Raw genomic sequence first — 19796 nt, forward strand, 5'->3', positions numbered from 1 at the left:
GCCACAGGATGTTTTTGTGCTGGTCAAGGGCAGTCAAGTCTGAGGAGAACCAGGGGCTATATCTGTTCTTAGTTCTGTATTTCTTGAATGGGGCATGTCTATTTAAGATTGAGAGGAAATTACTTTTGAAGAACAACCAGGCATCCTCTACTGACGGAATGAGATCTATATCCATCCAGGATACCTGGGCCAGGTCAATTAGGAAGGCCTGCTCGCTGAAGTGTTTTTGGGAGCGTTTGACAGTGATGAGGGGTGGTCGTTTGACCGCGGACCCGTTACGGACGCAGGCAATAAGGCAGTGATCGCTGAGATCCTGGTTGAAGACAGCGGAGGTGTATTTAGAGGGTAAGTTAGTCAGGATGATATCTATGAGGGTACCCATGTTTACGGATTTAGGGTTGTACCTGGTAGGTTCGTTGATAATTTGTGTGAGATTGAGGGCATCTAGTTTAGATTGTAGGATGGCCGGGGTGTTAAGCATATCCCAATTTAGGTCACCAAGCAGTACGAACTCTGAGGATAGATGGGGGGCGATCAATTCACATATGGTGTCCAGGGCACAGCTGGGGGCTGAGGGGGGTCTGTAGCAAGCGGCAACAGTGAGAGATTTATTTCTGGAAAGGTGGATTTTTAGAAGTAGAAGCTCAAACTGTTTGGGCACAGACCTGGATAGTATGATGGAGCTCTGCAGGCTATCTCTACAGTAGATTGCAACTCCACCCCCTTTGGCAGTTCTATCTAGACGGAAAATGTTATAGTTGGGGATGGAAATTTCAGAATTTTTGGTGGCCTTCCTAAGCCAGGATTCAGACACTGCTAGAACATCAGGGTTGGCGGAGTGTGCTAACGCAGTGAATAACTCAAACTTAGGAAGGAGGCTTCTGATATTTATGTGCAGAAAACCAAGACTTTTACGGTTACAGAAGTCAACAAATGATAGCTCCTGGGGAGTAGGAGTGATACTGGGGGCTGCAGGGCCTGGGTTAGCCTCTACATCACCAGAGGAACAGAGGAGGACTAGAATAAGGATACGACTAAAGGCTTTAAGAACTGGTCTTCTAGTGCGTTGGGTACATAGAATAAAGGGGGCAGTTCTCCGGGCGTTGTAGAAAAGATTCAGGGCATTATGTACAGAAAAGGATATGGAAGGATATGAGTACAGTTCAGGTAACCCTAAGCGTTGGGTAACAATGAAAGAGATAGCGTCATTGGAGGCATCGATTGAGCCGGTCTCGGCGTGTATGGGGGGGGGAACAAAGGAACTGTATGAGGCAGTTTGAGAGGGACTAGGGGTTCTACATTGAAATTGTATAATAAGAACTAACCCAAACAGCAATAGGCAAGGCATAATTGACATGGGAGAGAGGCATAAAGCAGTCACATGTGTTATTAGAGAGAGCTAAGACACAACTGGAAATAGCGATAACGTTTGGGCTAAGACTAAACAGAATAAACAGGACAGGGTACCGTGTAAAGGAACAGTCCAGCAGGCATCAGCTGTGCAGCTGAGTGATCATAAGGTCCAGTGAACAGCAATATGTGAGTCCGAGAGCAGTTCAAATTGGTGATTCAGCACAGCTAGCAGGGAGCACAGTTGTGGTTTGCGTGTGCTAGCGGGCCGGGGGTGGCAGATGGATCTTCGTGGTCGTCGCAACGGGAAGCCTGTTGAAACCACATCAGACTATTTCGTCGGCAAACCAGTCGTGTTGGATCGGCGGGGCTCAGTGTCAACACTAGGAGGTCCCGTCCGGTTGACAGAGGGGTAGATAGCCGGGAGATGGGCCTGAGGCTAGCTCAAGGCTAACTGGTGCTTGCTATAGGGCAATGGTAATGGTAATCAGCCAACAACAGGTTGCAGCTAGCTAGCTGGTTGTGATGATCCGGCGCTAGGGTCCAGTGATTCCGGCAGAAAGTCCAATAAGCTCTGGGTCGATAGCACGCTGGGTCGATAGCACGCTGTGCAGACTGGCCGACGAATTGTCCAGGCTAGAGCTAGAGCTGGCTGGTGGATAGTGTAGGCCACGGACAATGGTGAAGACGCTAACGGTGACTAATAACAGGTAGCCACTATTTTCAGCTTACGGTTCTTGATGAAAGTTATAAAGAAATAATAGAATCCTTTCCACGTTGGGTGAGGCGGGTTGCAGGAAAGTATATTTAGTTAAAGAATGAAAGTAAAAAATTGAGAAATATAGACAAAAAAACAAGAAACGGGATATTTACACAGGACGAAAAATAAAAGCGACCGCACTGCTACGCCATCTTGGAACCTCTGGCAACTATGGGACCTTATATAGCAGTGGAGGCTACGGAGGGGAGGACGGCTCATAATAATGGCTGAAATGGAGTAAATGGAATGGTATTTGATACTATTCCGCTCCAGCCATTAGCACGAGCACGTCCTCCCCAATTAAGGTGCCACCAACATCCTGTGTTATATTTCCTTATAAAGACAGGTGTGTTTCTTTCTTTATCATCTCCAAACAATTCAATTGGATTCACAGGTGGACTCCAATCAAGTTGTAGCGACATCTCAAGGATGATCAAAGGAAATTGGATGCACTTGAGCTCAATTTGGAGTGTCATAGCAAAGTGGTGTGAATTATTATGTAAATGAGATTTCTGTATTTTCAATAAATTAGCAAAACAAAATTAAAACATTTTATTCATTTTGTCATTATGGGTTATTGTGTGCAGAAAAATATAATGAATCCCTTATGAATTCAGGCTGTAACACAACAAAATGTGGAATAAGTCAAGGAGTATGAATTAGTGCAGGGCGAAATACCGTATTTTACGATATACCGGGATTGATGCACGGACCGGTTTGGGTTTTTACTTTACCTTCTATAATGGTATTTGAATGTTTGGTTTGTTAAATGTGATACGCCGTGTGTAACGGCCATTTTTATAGTTTACTTCGCTACTTGAGTCGTCTCTCTCCGCTCTGTCTCTCTCTCCATGCTGCTTTCCACACAGACCTAGCCCCGCCCCCTGTCACTCAAGGAGTGCATCTGTTGTTCCTCAACCAGGAGACCCTTACTTTTAGTGTGCATGGGCAATGCAGCACATGCAACAATGTTGATGACAACGATGTTTCCACTTTGCTTCTTAATATAAATCCACTAGTGTTCTAGAATTACACTATTAGTTTGTGTTTCTTACATCTGCAAACAGCTAGTTTGTATTTTCTTAGCAAGTTGGGCCTAAATCTTGTTAGCCGATAATGCTAATGCTAATGCTAATCGCTAGCTAGCTAATAAATGTACTGAGTCAGCGCAAACGTAATTAGCTATACAGCCTGATAATACCAGTGATGGTGTAGATCTAAATCAGCATGTTTGTGCAACACAATCTGCTAAATCAAAGAGGAATACACAAAGCATGAATATGTTAGCTACACGAAGTAGCTAAAAGAACATTCAATGTAGCTAAACATTATTGGGTCCCATAGGAAACACTAATCAGAAATGTTGGTTTCCTTATCCTGTCACAATAACTCGTCCCTGGCATTTTCATTCGTTGTCATGTCAAACAACACTGTATTCAAAGTGCCCACTATTATATTCTAACTATGGAATTAGAATAATCATTCTATTCCCATGAATCCAACAGTTAACCGAAGTGTTTTGCTTTAAATCACAAGTCAAATCGCAATTGCAACATTTGGTTAAAAAGTTTGGCCTATAAGTGTGGAAATTATCTCAAATGTATCAAAGTTCTGAAGTTCAATTGAACAGTCTAAAACAATCAGAATGGAGAAAGACCAATTGAAGTCACTTAATGTATGTGTTGCCACCCTAGGGTCACGCACTACTCATAAAGCAAATGTGGAACTTTAATTATTCAAAAACATAAAATACAGTCAAATACCGTGATATTATATTTTGGCCATATCGCCCAGCCCTGGTATGAATACTTTCTGAAGGCAATGTAGTACAGTGCCGCCAATAATCTTAACTGGTTTGTTTCTGTTACCTGTCTGACCTCAACCAGACCTGAAAATGTAAAACCAATTTTCTAGTTATGGTAGCATGACTCAATCAGAGGTGTGTATTGGAGGTATGGGAGCACTACAGAGGGTAGTGTGTACGGCCCAGTACATCAAGCTTCCTGCCATCCAGGACCTATATACTAGGTGGTGTCAGAGGAAGGCCCAAAAAATTGTCAAAGACTCCAGTCACCCAAGTCATAGACTGTTCTTTCTGCTACCGGAGCGCCAAGTCTAGGTCCGAAACGCTCCTTAACAGCTTCTACCCCCAAGCTATAAGACTGCTGAACAATTAATCAAATGGCCACCCGGACTATTTACATTGACCCCTCCCCCCCTTTGTTTTTACACTGCTGCTACTCGCTGTTTATTATCTATCTACTTTTTTAATTTTGTTTTTTAATTGAGTAAATATTTTCTTAACTCTATTTCTTGAACTGCATTGTTGGTTAAGGGCTTGTAAGTAAGCATTTCACGGTAAGGACTACACCTGTTGTATTCGGCGCATGTGACAAATAAAATTTGATTTGATGACTCATCAGAGGTGTGTATTGGAGGTATGGTAGCATGACTCAGAGGGCTGTATTATTGGAGGATGGATGACATCTGTTGTTCTTGCTGTGTAGGGCTACAGCTGGGTTGACTGCTGTAGCTCAGTGCCTGTTTAGGCTGCAGTGCTGTCTGCCACAGTCTGCCACGGGCACAGGCCGTCTGGCTGGCTGGGGAGGAGGCACAGACGCAAACAGCAGGCGTCTGGGGGACACACTCTGTCATGTCCTCCCCAAACAAACAACAGGTCACTCATAATAATAAATAATTGACTGACTGAATGTTCCACCTTCAAACTGACCTGTGAGAACTCCCTTTTTCAGAGCAGAAGTGAGTGTGTTGTATGGCGTTTGACGCCGGCTCTTTGCAGGCAATGTCAACGGCAGCTGTAGTCTACCATTACAGAAAAACAGGCCAGTGCCCCTGTAGGCTCCTGTAAAGGGAGTTGCTTTTATTGACCTTTTCCTGGATGACTGATGATTGATTGACGCCCGTATTCTTGTGCTTTCTCTTTGATCTGATAAAGTACTGTTACTATTTGTATGTTGTGTACTAAGAACTGAGATGTCTGACCTGCCTGTGTTCATCTCTATCCTCCAGGGTGAAGAAGGACCCCCCAGTCTGGAGTATATCCAGGCCAAGGACTTGTTCCCCCCGAAAGAGCTGGTCAAGGAGGACGACAGCCTCCAGGTGGGTGACTGAGAACACACACAGGCGCGTGTGCACACATACACACATACACACTGACACACACATACACTGACATACACAAACAGAAACGCTCGGGAATGCATACGCACACTGCAGACTGACGATGACTCATTATGAAGTCAAACTCAATAATAGCAATGGAAGTAACACTTATCATTAATTTCACAATCTCAATATACCTCAGGTTTAGCTGGGTGTGTTGTAGTGTAGTAATGTGTTTTTCTGACCTTGTTGTAGTTGGGTAAAGGGATGGGTTACTGTGCGTTACACACACACACACACACACATACATTTGTATTTATTATGGATCCACAATAGCTGCTGCCAAGGCAGTAGCTACTCTTCCTGGGGTCCAGAATAATTAAGACAGTTTTACATTTTAAAGCATTAAAATACATTCATAACAGATTTCACAACATATTAACTGTGTGCCCTCAGGCCCCTACTCTACTACCACATATCTATAACACAAAATACATGTGTACGTGTGTGTATAGTGCGTATGTTATTCGTGTGTTTATATTCATGTGTCTATGTTTGTGTTGCTTCACAGTCCCGCTGTTCCATAAGGTGTATTTTTATCTTTTTAAAAATCTAATTTTACTGCTTTCATGAGTTACTTGATGTAGAATGGAGTTCCATGTAGTCATGGCTCTATGTAGTACTGTGCGCCTCCCATAGTCTGTTCTGGACTTTGGGACTGTGAAGAGACCTCTGGTGGCATGTCTTGTGGGGTATGTATGGTGTCCGAGCTGTGTGCCAGTAGTGCATTCAACATGTCAATAACTCTCACAAATACAAGTAGTGATGAAAACAATCTCTCCTCCACTTTGAGCCAGGAGAGATTGACATGCATATTATTAATGTTAGCTCTCTGTGTACATTTAAGGGCCAGCCGTGCTGCCCTGTTCTGAGAGAATTTTTATTTTCCTGAGTCCCTCTTTGTGGAACCTGACTACACGACTGGACAGTAGTCCAGGTGCGACAAAACTAGGGCCTGTAGGACCTGCCTTGTTGATAGTGTTCTTAAGAAGGCAGAGCAGCGCTTTTTTATAGACAGACTTCTCCCCAATCCTAGTTACTGTTGTATCAATATGTGTTGACCATGACTGTTTACAATCCAGGGTTACTCCAAGCAGTTTAGTCTCTTCAACTTGCTCAATTTCCACATTATTCATTACAAGATTTAGTTGAGGTTTAGTGAATGAATTGTCCCAAATACAATGCTTTTAGATTTTGAAATATTTAGGACAAACTTATTCCTTGCCACCCATTCTGAAATTAACTGCAGCTCTTTAAGTGTTGCTGTCATTTCAGTCGCAGTGGTAGCTAACGTGTATAGTGTTGAGTCATCCACATACATAGACACAATGCCTTTACTCAAAGCCAGTGGCATGTCGTTAGTAAAGATTGAAATAAGTAAGGGGCCTAGACGGCTGCCCTGGGGAATTTCTGATTCTACCTGGATTTTGTTGGAGAGACTTCCATTAAAGAACACTGTCTGTGTTCTCTTAGACAGGTAAATCTTTATCCACAATATTCCAGGGGGTGTAAAGCCATAACACAAGTTTTTCCAGCAACAGACTATGATCGATAATGTCAAAAGCCGCACTGAAGTCTAACCAAACAGCCCCCACAATCATTTTATCATCAATTTCTCTCAGCCAATGATCAGTCATTTGTGTAAGTGCTGTGCTTGTTGAATGTCCTTCCCTATAGGCGTGCTGAAAGTCTGTCAATTTGTATACTGTAAAATAGCATTGTATCAGGTCAAACACATTTTTTTCCAAAAGTTTACTAAAGGTTGGTAACATGCTGATTGGTCGGCTATTTGAGCCAGTAAAGGGGGCTTTACTATTCTTAGGTAGGGGAATCACTTTTGCTTCCCTCCAGGCCTGAGGGCACACACTTTCTGGTAGGCTTAAATTAAAGATATGGCAAATAGGAGTGGCAATATCGTCCCCTATTATCCTCAGTAATTTTCCATCCAAGTTGTCAGACCCCGGTGGCTTGTCATTGTTGATAGACAACAATTTTTTCACCTCTTCCACACTTACTTTACGGAATTCAAAATTACAATGCTTGTCTTTCATAATTTGGTCAGAGATACTTGGATGTGTAGTGTCAGTGTTTGTTGCTGGCATGTCATGCCTAAGTTTGCTAATCTTGCTGATGAAAAAATCATTAAAGTAGTTGGCAATATCAGTGGGTTTTGTGATGATTGAGCTATCTGATTCAATGAATGATGGAGCGGAGTTTGCCTTTTTGCCAGAAATTTCATTTTAGGTGCTCCCAAGCTTTTTACTATCATTCTTTGTCATTTATCTTTGTTTCATAGTGTAGTTTCTTCTTTTGATTCATTCAGTTTAGTCACATGATTTCTCAATTTGCAGTATGTTTGCCAATCGGTTGTGCATCCAGACTTATTTGCCATTCCTTTTGCCTCATCCCTCTCAACCATACCATTTTTCAATTCCTCATCAGTCCATGGGGATTTAACAGTTTTTACAGTCATTTTCTTAATGGGTACATGCTTAATGGGTGCATGCTCCAAAAAGTTTTGGGACACTGTAAAGTCCATGGAGAATAAGAGCACCTCCTCCCAGCTGCCCACTGCACTGAGGCTAGGAAACACTGTCACCACCGATAAATCTACTATAATCGAGAATTTCAATAAGCATTTTGCTACGGCTGGCCATGCTTTCCACCTGGCTACCACTACCCCGGCCACCAGCTCTGCACCCATCGCTGCAATTTGCCCGCTTCTCCTTCACCCAAATTAAGTTAGCTGATGTTCTGAAAGAGCTGCAAAATCTGGACAAATCAGTTAGGCTAGACAATCTGGACCCTTTCTTTCTAAAATTAGCCGCAGAAATTGTAGCAACCCCAGTTACTAGCCTGTTCAACCTCTCTTTCGTATCATCTGAGATCCCCAGAGATTGGAAAGCTGCCGCGGTCATCCCCCTCTTCAAAGGGGGTGACACTCTAGATCCAAACTGTTACAGACCTATATCCATCCTGCCCTGCCTTTCAAAAGTATTTGAAAGCCAAGTTAACAAACAGATCACCGACCATTTCGAATCCCACCGTACCTTCTCCACTATGCAATCTGGTTTCCGAGCTGGTCATGGGTGCACCTCAGCCACGCTCAAGGTCCTAAACAATATTATAACCGCGATCGATAAAAGACAGTACTGTGCAGCTGTCTTCATCGACCTGGCCAAGGGTTTCGACTGTCAATCACCGCATTCTTATTGGCAGACTAAATAGCCTTGGTTTCTCAAATGACTGCCTCGCCTGGTTCACCAACTACTTCTCAGATAGAGTTCAATGTGTCAAATCGGAGGGCCTGTTGTCTGGACCCTGGCAGTCTCTATGGGGGTGCCACAGGGTTAAATTATTAGGCCGACTCTATTCTCTGTGTTTATCAATGATGTCGCTCTTGCTGCTGGTGACTCTCAGATCCACCTCTATGCAGACGACACCATTTTGTATACATCTGGCCCTTCATTGGACACTGTGTTAACAAACCTCCAAACAAGCTTCAATGCCATACAACACTCTTTCCGTAGCCTCCAACTGCTCTTAAACGCTAGTAAAACTAAATGCATGCTCTTCAATCGAACGCTGCTTGCACCCGCCTGACTAGAATCACTACTCTCGGCGGGACTGACTTAGAGTATGTGGACAACTACAAATAGCTAGGTGTCTGGTTAGACCGTAAACTCTCCTTCCAGACTCACATTAAGCATCTCCAATCCAAAGTTAAATCTAGAATCGGCTTCCTATTTCGCAACAAAGCCTCCTTCACTCATGCTGCCAAACATGCCCTCGTAAAACTGACTATCCTACCGATCCTTGACTTCGGCGATGTCATTTACAAAATAGCCTCCAACACTCTACTCAACAAATTGGATGTAGTCTATCACAGTGCCATCCATTTTGTCACCAAGCCCCATATACTACCCACCATTGTGACCTGTACGCTCTCGTTGGCTGGCCCTCACTACATATTCGCCGCCATTCCCACTGGCTCCAGGTCATCTATAAATCTCTGCTAGGCAAATCCCTGCCTTATCTTAGCTCATTGGTCACCATAGCAACACCCACCCGTAGTATGCACTCCAGCAGGTATATCTCACTGGTCATCCCCAAAGCCAACACCTCCTTTGGCCGCCATTCCTTCCAGTTCTCTGCTGCTAATGACTGGAACGAACTGCAAAAATCTCTGAAGCTGGAGACACTTATCTCCCTCACTAACTTTAAGCCTCAGTTGTCAGAGCAGCTTACCGATCACTGCACCTGTACACAGCCCATCTGTAATTAGCCCAACCAACTACCTCATCCCCATATTGTTATTTATGTTGCTCATTTGCACTCCAGTATCTCTATTTGCACATCATCTTCTGCACATCTATCACTCCAGGGTTAATACTAAATCGTAATTATTTTGCACTATGGCCTATTTATTGCTTTACCTCCATATCTAACTACATTTGCACACACTGTATATAGATTTTCTATTGTGTTATTGACTGTACGTTTTGTTTATCCCATGTGTAACTCTGTGTTGTTGATGTTTTTATCGCACTGCTTTGCTTTATCTTGGCCAGGCCGCAGTTGTAAATGAGAACTTGTTCTCAACTGGCCTACCTGGTTAAATAAAGGTGAAAAAAAATATATTAGTGACTGGGATAAGCAATTTCATAAATGTGTCAGGTGCAGCGTCTGGTAGCTCGTCATTACACACCACGGACCAACAAATATTCTTCACATCAACAATATAGGAATCACTGCAAAACGTATTGTATGACCTCTTATACACTATATTAGGCCCAGCCTTGTGATCACTACATCCTATAGATGTGGATACTGCTTTCAAACAAATCTCTGCAGCATTAGTAAAGATATGATCAATAAATGTTGAGGATTTCCTTCCTGCGCTGTTTGTAACTACATTTACATTTACGTCATTTAGCAGACGCTCTTATCCAGAGCGACTTACAAATTGGTGCATTCACCTTATAGCCAGTGGGATAACCACTTTACACATTTTTTTTTTGGGGGGGGGGGGGGGGGTAGAAGGATTACTTATCCTATCCCAGGTGTTCCTTAAAGAGGTGGGGTTTCAAATGTCTCCGGAAGGTGGTGAGTGACTCCGCTGTCCTGGCGTCGTGAGGGAGCTTGTTCCACCATTGGGGTGCCAGAGCAGCGAACAGTTTTGACTGGGCTGAGCGGGAACTGTGCTTCAGCAGAGGTAGGGGAGCCAGCAGGCCAGAGGTGGATGAACGCAATGCCCTCGTTTGGGTGTAGGGACTGATCAGAGCCTGAAGGTACGGAGGTGCCGTTCCCCTCACAGCTCCGTAGGCAAGCACCATGGTCTTGTAGCAGATGCGAGCTTCAACTGGAAGCCAGTGTAGTGTGCGGAGGAGCGGGGTGACGTGAGAGAACTTGGGAAGGTTGAACACCAGACGGGCTGCGGCATTCTGGATGAGTTGTAGGGGTTTAATGGCACAGACAGGGAGCCCAGCCAACAGCGAGTTGCAGTAATCCAGACGGGAGATGACAAGTGCCTGGATTAGGACCTGTGCCGCTTCCTGTGTAAGGCAGGGTCGTACTCTACGAATGTTGTAGAGCATGAACCTACAGGATCGGGTCACCGCCTTGATGTTAGCGGAGAACGACAGGGTGTTGTCCAGGGTCACGCCAAGGCTCTTCGCACTCTGGGAGGAGGACACAACGGAGTTGTCAACCGTGATGGCGAGACTACCCTGGTAGGTTGATTGATAACCTGAACCAGGTTGCAGGCACTAGTTACAGTTTGAAGCTTTCTCTCGAGTGGGCAGCCTGATGAAAGCCAGTCAATTTTTAAATCACCCAGAAAATATAAGTCTCTATTGATATCACATACATTATCAAGCATTTCACACATGTTATCCAGATACTGACTGTTAGCACTTAGTAGTCTATAGCAGCTTCCCACCAGAATGGGCATTAGGTGAGGCAGATGATCCTGTAGCCATATTACTTCAACAGTATTTAACATGAGATCCTCTCTAAACTTTACAGGAATGTGGTTCTGAATATAAACAGCCACACCTCCACCTTTGGCATTTCTGTATTTTCTGTAGATCTTATAACCATGTATTGCTACCACTGTATCATCAAAGGAATTATCTAAGTGAGTTTCAGAGATTGTCAGAATATGAATGTCATCTGTTACTAGCAAATTAACCTTGTTTCTTAAGATAAATATGTTAATGTGGGCTATTTTAAACACTTTTCTGGAATGCTTGATTGTTTTTCTGACTTTACTGGAAAGCTTAGCAGAGGTAGACATGCTCCGATTTATTTTTATTAGTGCAGGGTGAGCTGCACACAGTGGACTTCCTACTAGGCACACCATCTCAGTGCTAAAAGTATTACTCTGGTTCTTAGGCAGTAAGAGGGGCATAAATTAGGTTACTTACATTGTCTTCCAATGCCCCTAGGATAATGTACATTTGCTGAAGCATTATGACAACTCAGCGACACAATGGTAGGGATTAAATGAGCTGGACTTGGGTCATTGATAAGTAGTTGTCTCAACGCAGCCTTATAATTTTGTGAAATCATCCAGGAACCCAAATAATTTGGGTTGGATCCCATCCTCATAATACAAGCTTTGTTTCCAGAAGGTATCAAAATTGTCAATAAATGTTACACCCACAGAGCTGCAATAGTCTGGTAGCCAGTTATGGAGGGCTGAAAGATTACTGAACTGTTCAATGCCAAGATTTAGGCAGGGCAGAGGGCCAGATATTATGGGTTTGTTGGTGTCAAGTAGAGACCCAGTCAGTTCTTTAAAAACCATATTCAGCTGTTCTGAGCTGCCCTTCATAATGTAATTTGACCCCACATGAACCATGACAGTATCAGCCCCCGGTGACTGACGCACAACCTCGGGAAGCAACTTGGTGATATCCTGAACTTTTGCCCCAGGAAAACAGTCTTTGCCCCAGGTACAGATATATGCCTCACCATCAAACTCCCTATCACAATCGACGGAATGATCTCACCTGAGGCAAACTCACCTGAGAAGAGGGCTGCTGAGACGCCGGCTGCGTGCAGGCCACAACAGCCAAAGGGACAGAGCTCTGATCCAGAGAGCACGGCCCAGCGTAGGGTGGCCGCGGTGGTCCAGGCTGTGCCCAGGCAGTTGATTGACTAGGACTGGAAGAGGTAGCTGGAGGGGCATCCACAGCAATGGCGGAACAACCAAGTCTCCGGCAGAAGACAGCTGGTACAGGGGCTCAAAGCGATTTGAAAGTCTTAAACCCGGACACACACACACCAGGCCTGTTGAATTCAACAGGGTGTACCAACTATAGAAATGTAATGACTAGAATAAGCATCCTCTGAATTATATTTATATGGTACCAATTGCACTATTCTCAGCTAATACATTATTGTACTAGAGGTGTAGTCAGTCATACTGATGGTGTTTTTGCATTGACCAGAACAATTCAAAGAAGGCAGTGTTCACACTTACAGTGCATTCAGAAAGCATTCAGACCCCTTGACAGTTTCCACATTTTGTTACGTTACAGCCTTATTCTAAAAGTGATTAAATCTTTTTTTCCCCTCATCAATCTACACACAATACCCCATAATGACAAAGCAAAAAACAGGTTTTTAGAAATTATTGCACATTTATATAAAAAATTAAATAATAATGGAAATATCACATTTACATAAGTATTCAGACCCTTTACTCAGTACTTTGTTGAAGCACCTTTGGCAGCGATTACAGCCTCGGGTCTTCTTTGGTATGACACTACAAGCTTGACACACCTGTATTTGGGGAGTTTCTCCCATTCTCTGCAGATCCTCTCAAGCTCTGTCAGGTTGGATGGGGAGCGTTGCTGCACAGCTATTTTCAGGTCTCTTCAGAGATGTTCGATCGGTTTCAAGTCTGGGCTCTGGCTGGGCCACTCAAGGACATTCAGAGACTTTTCCCGAAGCCACTCCTGCATTGTCTTGGCTGTGTGCTTAGGGTCGTTGTCCTGTTGGAAGGTGAGCCTTCACCCCAGTCTGTCCTGAGCACTGGAGCAGGTTTTCATCAAGGATCTCTCTGTACTTTGCTCCGTTCATCTTAGCCTCGATCCTGACTAGTCTCCCAGTCCATAACGCTGAAAAACATCCCCACAGCATGATGCTGCCACCACCATGATTTGCCGTAGGAATGGTGCCAGGTTTCCTCCAGACGTGACGCTTGGCATTCAGGCAAAACAGTTCAATCTTTGTTTCATCAGACCAGAGAATCTTGTTTCTCATGGTCTGAGAGTCTTTAGGGGACTTTTAGCAAACTCCAGTGGGCTGTCATTTGCCTTTTACTGAGGAGTGGCTTCAGTCTGGCCACTCTACCATGAAGGCCTGATTGATGTGTCCTTTTTTAAGGTTCTCCCATCTCCACAGAGTAACTCTAGAGCTCTGTCAGAGTGACCATTGGGTCACTCCCCTGATGGCTCAGTTTGTCCGGGCATCCAGCTCTAGGAAGAGTCTTTGTGGGTCCAAATTTCTTCCATTTAAGAATGATGGGAGGCCACTGTGTCCTTGGGTACCTTCAATGCTTCAGATATGTTTTGGTACCCTTCCCCAGATCTGTGCCGCGACACAATCCTGTCTCGGAGCTCTACGGACAATTCCTTCGACCTCATATCTTGGTTTTTGCTCTGACATGCACTGTGAACTGTGGGACCTTATATAGACAGGTTTGTGCCTTTCCAAATCATGTCCAATCAATTGAATTTACCACAGGTGGACTCCAATCAAGTTGTAGAAACATCTCAAGGATGATCAATGGAAACAGGAAGCACCTGAGTTCAATTTCGAGTCTCATAGCAAAGGGTCTGAATACTTATGTAAATAAGGTATTTCTGTATTTTATTTTGTATACATTAGCAAACATTTCTAAAAGCCTGTTTTCGCTTTGTCATTATGGGGTGCTGTGTGTAGATTGCAGAGGATTTTTTAAATGTTTTAATCCTTTTTAGAAAAAGGATGTACCGTAACAATGTGGAAAAAGTCAAGGGGTCTGAATACTTTCCGAAGGCACTGTGTTTTCTAAAGAGGACTATAAATGAATGGCAGCCAGATTGAGTACTATTATGTATAAGTGCCTTCAGAAAGTATTCATACCTCTTGACTTGTTCCACATTTTGTTGTTACAGCCTGAATTCAAAATGGATAAAATATATTTTTTTCTCAGCCATATGGAACTACCCAGACTCTGCCTCAGCTGGCCGTCCGACCAAACTGAGCAACCGGGCAAGAAGGTCCTTGGTCAGGGAGGTGACCAAGAACCCAGTGACCACTCTGACACAACTGCAGAGTTCCTTGGCTGAGATGGGAGAACCTGCCAGAAGAACAAGTCTCTATAGCACTTCAACCATCTGGGCATTTTGGAAGAGTGGCCAGACGGAAGCAGCTCCTGAGAAAAAGGCACATGACAGCAAGTCTCGTAAGGCAAAAGATTCTGTGGTCTGATTAGACAAAAATCGTACTGTTTGGCCTGAATGCAAAGTGCTATGTCTGGAGAAAACCAGGAACAGCTCATCACCTGTCTAACACCATCCCTACCATGAAGCATGGGGGTGGCAGCATCATGCTATGGGGATGCTTTTCAGCGGCAGGGACTGAGACACTGGTAAGGATAGAGGGAACAATGAATGGAGCAAATCCAGGCAAATCCTTAATGAGAACCTGCTTCAGAGTGCAAACAACCTTAGACTGGGGGTAAATATTTACGTTCCAACAGGACAATGACCCCAAGCATACAGCCAAAGCAACGCTGGAATGGCTTCAGAACAAGAAAGTCTTTGAGTGGCCCAGCCAAAGCCAAGACTTGAATCCCATTGAATCTGTGGAAAGACTTGAAGATTGCTGTTCACCTCCGCTCCCCATCTAACTCAACAGAGCTTGTGAAAATCTGCAAGGAAGAATGGGAGAACTACCCAAATCTAGATGTGCAAAGCTAATAGAGACATTCCCAAGATGACTCAAAACTGTAATCGCCGCGAAAGGTGCTTATACAAAGTATTGACTCAGGGGTGTGAATACTTATGTCAATTGTATTTCTGTATTTCATTTTCAATACATTTGCAAAAACATGTTTTCACTTTTTCATTATGGGGTGTTGTGTGTAGATGGATGAGGGGGAAACGATCTATTTAATCCATTTTGAATTCAGGCTGTAACACAACCAAATGTGGAATAAGTCAAGGGGTATGAATACTTTCTGAAGACACTGTAAATGGATCTAACCTCACTCTCCTCTCCTCTCCCACCTGTGTTATATTATGTGTTTATTCCATACAGCTTCTCCTGCAGTATCACCTTAATGGCAAACTCTTCCACTATTAGCCTTCTCTCTCCACCCCCCCCAGCCAGACCCAGCCATGGCCATCTAAGCCTAGCCTAATCCACACCCAGTCTAATTGACTGAGAGCAGTGATCTCAGTCAATTAGACTGGGTGTGGATTAGGCTAGGCTTAGATAGAAAAATTTATAGGAAATGCATGTTTTTTGGTTTGTATGATCTTTTACCAGATCTAATGTTATATTCCCCTACATTAATTTCACATTTCCACAAACCTCAGTGTTTCCTTTCAAATGGTATCAAGAATATGCATATCCTTGTTTCAGGTCCTGAGCTACAGGCAGTAAGATTTGGGTATGTCATTTTAAGCGAAAATTGAAAAAAAGGGTCCAATCCTTAGGAGGTTAAAATTGATTAAATTGTGATTTATTGTCATTGACCTACACACAATACCCCTTAATGTCAAAGTGGAATTCTGTTTTTCAACATTTGTACATTGTACAAACTGAAATGTCTTGAGTCAATAAGTATTCAACCCCTTTGTTATGGCAAGCCTAATTAAGTTCAGGAGCAAGAATTTGCTTAACAAGTCACATAATACGTTTCATGGACTCACTTTTTGTGCAATAATAGTGTTTAACATGTTTCTTTAATGACTATCTCATCTTTGAACAGTGAATTTCAAACACAGATTCAACCACAAAGACCAGGGAGTTTTTCCCAATGCCTCGTAAAGAAGGGCACCTATTGGTAGATGGGGAAAAAATAAAAAGCAGACATTGAATATCCCTTTGAGCATAGTGACGTTATTAATTACACTTTGGATGGTGTATCAATACATCCAGTCACTACCAAGATACAGGCGTCCTTCTAACTCAGTTGCCGGAGGGAAAGGAAACTGCTCAGGGATTTCACCATAAGGCCAATGGTGATTTTAAAACTGTTACATAGTTTAATGGCTGTAATAGGAGAAAAATAAGGCTGGATCAACAACATTGTAGTTACTCCACAATACTAACCTAATTGACAGAGTGAAAAGAAGGAAGCCTGTATAGAATACAAAATATTCCAAAACATGCATCCTGTTTGCAACAAGGCTCTAAAGTAATACTGCAAAAAATGTGGCAAAGCAATTCACTTTTGGCCCTGAATACAGTGTTATGTTTGGGGCAAATCCAATTAAACACATTACTGAGTACCACTCTCCATATTTTCAAGCATAGTGGTGGCTGCATCATGTTATGGGTATTATTGTAGTCATTTAAGGACTGGGGAGTTTTTCAGTATAAAAAAGAAACGGAATGGAGCTAAGCACAGGCAAAATCCTAAGGGAAAACCTGGTTCAGTCTGCTTTCCACCAGACACTGGTAGATGAATTCACCTTTCAGCGAGACAATAACGTAGAACACAAAGCCTAATGTTCACTCAAGTTACTTACCAAGAAGCCAGTGAATGTTCCTGAGTGGCTGAGTTACAGTTTTGACTTAAATCTGCTTGAAAATCTATGGCAAGACCTGAAAATGGTTGTCTAGCAATGATCAACAACTAATTTGACAGAGCTTGAAGAATTTTGAAGAGAATAATGGCAAATGTTGCACAATCCAGGTGTGGAAAGCTCTTAGAGACTTATCCAGAAAAATACAGTGCCTTGCAAAAGTATTCATCCCCCTTAGCGTTATTCCTATTTTGTTGCATTACAACCTGTAATTTAAATGGATTATTATTTGGATTTCATGTAATGGACATACACAAAATAGTCCAAATTGGTGAAGTGAAATGAAAAAAATTCAAAAACATTAATAATGGAAAGGTGGTGCGTGCATATGTATTCACCCCCTTTTGCTATGAAGCCCCTAAATAAGATCTGGTGCAACCAATTACCTTAAGAACTCACACAATTAGTTAGATTACGCACAGGTGGACTTTATTTAAGTGTCACATGATCTGTCACATGATCTCAGTGTATATATGCACCTGTTCTGAAAGGCCCCAGAGTCTGCAACACTACTAAGCAAGGGGCACCACCAAGCAAGCGGCACCATGAAGACCAAGGAGTTCTCCAAACAGGTCAGGGACAAAGTTGTGGAGAAGTACAGATCAGGGTTGGGTTATTAAAAAAATATCAGAAACTTTGAACATCCCACGGAGCACCATTAAATTCATTATAAAAAAATTGAAAGAATATGGCACCACAACAAACCTGCCAGGAGAGGGACTTCCCACCAAAACTCACGGACCAGGCAAGGAGGGCATTAATCAGAGAGGCAACAAAGAGACCAAAGATAACCCTGAAGGAGTTGCAAAGCTCCACAGCGGAGATTGGAGTATCTGTCCATAGGACCACTTTAAGCCGTACACTCCACCGAGCTAGGCTTTACGGAAGAGTGGCCAGAAAAAAGCCATTGCTTAAAGAAACAAATAAGAAAACACGTTTGGTGTTCGCCAAAAGGCATATGGGAGACTCCCCAAACATATTGAAGAAGGTACTCTGGTCAGATGAGACCAAAATTGAGCGTTTTGGCCATCAAGGAAAACGCTATGTCTGGCGCAAACCCAACACCTCTCATCACCCTGAGAACACCATCCCCACAGTGAAGCATGGTGGTGGCAGCATCATGCTGTGAGGATGTTTTTCATCGGCAGGGACTGGGAAACTGGTCAGAATTGAAGGAATGGTGGATGGTGCTAAATGCAGGGAAATTCTTGATTCTTTCAGTCTTCCAGCGATATGAGACTGGGACGGAGGTTCATCTTCCAGCAGGACAATGACCCTAAGCATACTGCTAAAGCAACACTCTAGTGGTTTAAGGGGAAACATTTAAATGTCTTGGAATGGCCTAGAACAAAGCCCAGACCTCTATCCAATTGAGAATCTGTGGTATGACTTAAAGATTGCTGTACACCAGCGGAACCCATCCAACTTGAAGGAGCTGGAGCAGTTTTGCCTTGAAGAATGGGAAGAAATCCCAGTGGCTAGATAAACATACCCCAAGAGACTTGCAGCTGTAATTGCTGCAAAAGGTGGCTCTACAAAGTATTGACTTTGGGGGGGTGAATAGTAATGCACGCTCAAGTTTTCAATTTTTTTGTCTTATTTCTTGTTTGTTTCACCCCAAAAAATATTTAGCATCTTCAAAGTGGTAGGCATGTTGTGTAAATCAAATGATACAAACCCCCCCAAAATCTATTTTAATTCCAGGTTGTAAGGCAACAAAATAGGAAAAATGCCAAGGGGGGTGAATACTTTCGCAAGCCACTGTACTTATCTAATCAGTTCAATCAATTGTAATCCCACTTTGTAACACAACAAGACGTGGAAAAAGTCAAGGGGTGTGAATACTTTCTGATCATGTAATCGGTTACTCCCCAACCCTGTGAATGGTGCAGTGTAAAGACCTCTGCACACTGCAAATCTGTATCCCAAATTGTACCCTATTCCCTATGAAGTGCAATACCCTACGGGCCCTCCAGGCTCTCCTCTGTCCTGCTGACAGCACAGGCCTCCCTTGTTGGAGCACCACCCCATGAAAAATGCATGTTTTCTACGTCTCTTGGGTATGGCATTACCTTCAGAGCTGCTGAAATCTACTAGGAGTGACACTGCTACTAGGAGCTATTCAATTCTGGTCCTGGGGGGCCGAAACATTTCAGTTGTTTCTTTCTACCTGGAAGTTAATTGCACTGAATTAGAAGGAGAGGATGAACATCAGAAGTGTTTAAGTATTCCAGGACCGGAATTGAATACGAGCCATGCGTGTAGCTTCTTGTAAACGAAGAGCGCCGGGCTACACAATTGATAGAGATACGCCTACTGCTCTGTGGTTCTGTCTAACTGCTTTGTGGTTGGTCGAGAAAATGGGTGTGTGCCCATGTCATTGATATTCTGATGAGGGCATGTACTGTATGTGTTTGATCCCCAGAGTTGCGGAGTCTGGTTAGTATTCAAATGTTGCAGGGTTTTAATTGGTATGCTGATCAGTCATAGACCCCCCCACCCCACACAGAACATATTCTGTTCTTAACTCAAGACGTGAGGGTCAAATCCTCCTCTCCTTTTCTCTACTGAGACTGAAATAATATTATTCCACCAGTGTAGTTTCCTGGTATAATCAAGACGTGACCTTTCACCTGTCACTAGTTCCCACAATGCCTTACAAGGTCTACTATCAACAGAGCGGAAGAGGC

General features: G+C 43.3%; 1 protein-coding gene across 1 annotated transcript in view; it reads left to right on the top strand.

The window, feature by feature from the left end:
* LOC311135950 (phosphatidylinositol-3,5-bisphosphate 3-phosphatase MTMR4-like) overlaps positions 1–19796 on the top strand; it is a 135262-nt gene that overhangs the window by 70254 nt on the left and 45212 nt on the right. The window contains exon 3 of the mRNA XM_084169992.1: positions 5141–5230. Coding sequence (XP_084026118.1) covers positions 5141–5230 — 90 coding nt within the window. The remainder of the gene's footprint in view (positions 1–5140; positions 5231–19796) is intronic.

Source organism: Coregonus lavaretus (genome assembly GCF_964263955.1).
Source record: "Coregonus lavaretus genome assembly, chromosome: 10".
NCBI lineage: Eukaryota > Metazoa > Chordata > Actinopteri > Salmoniformes > Salmonidae > Coregonus > Coregonus lavaretus.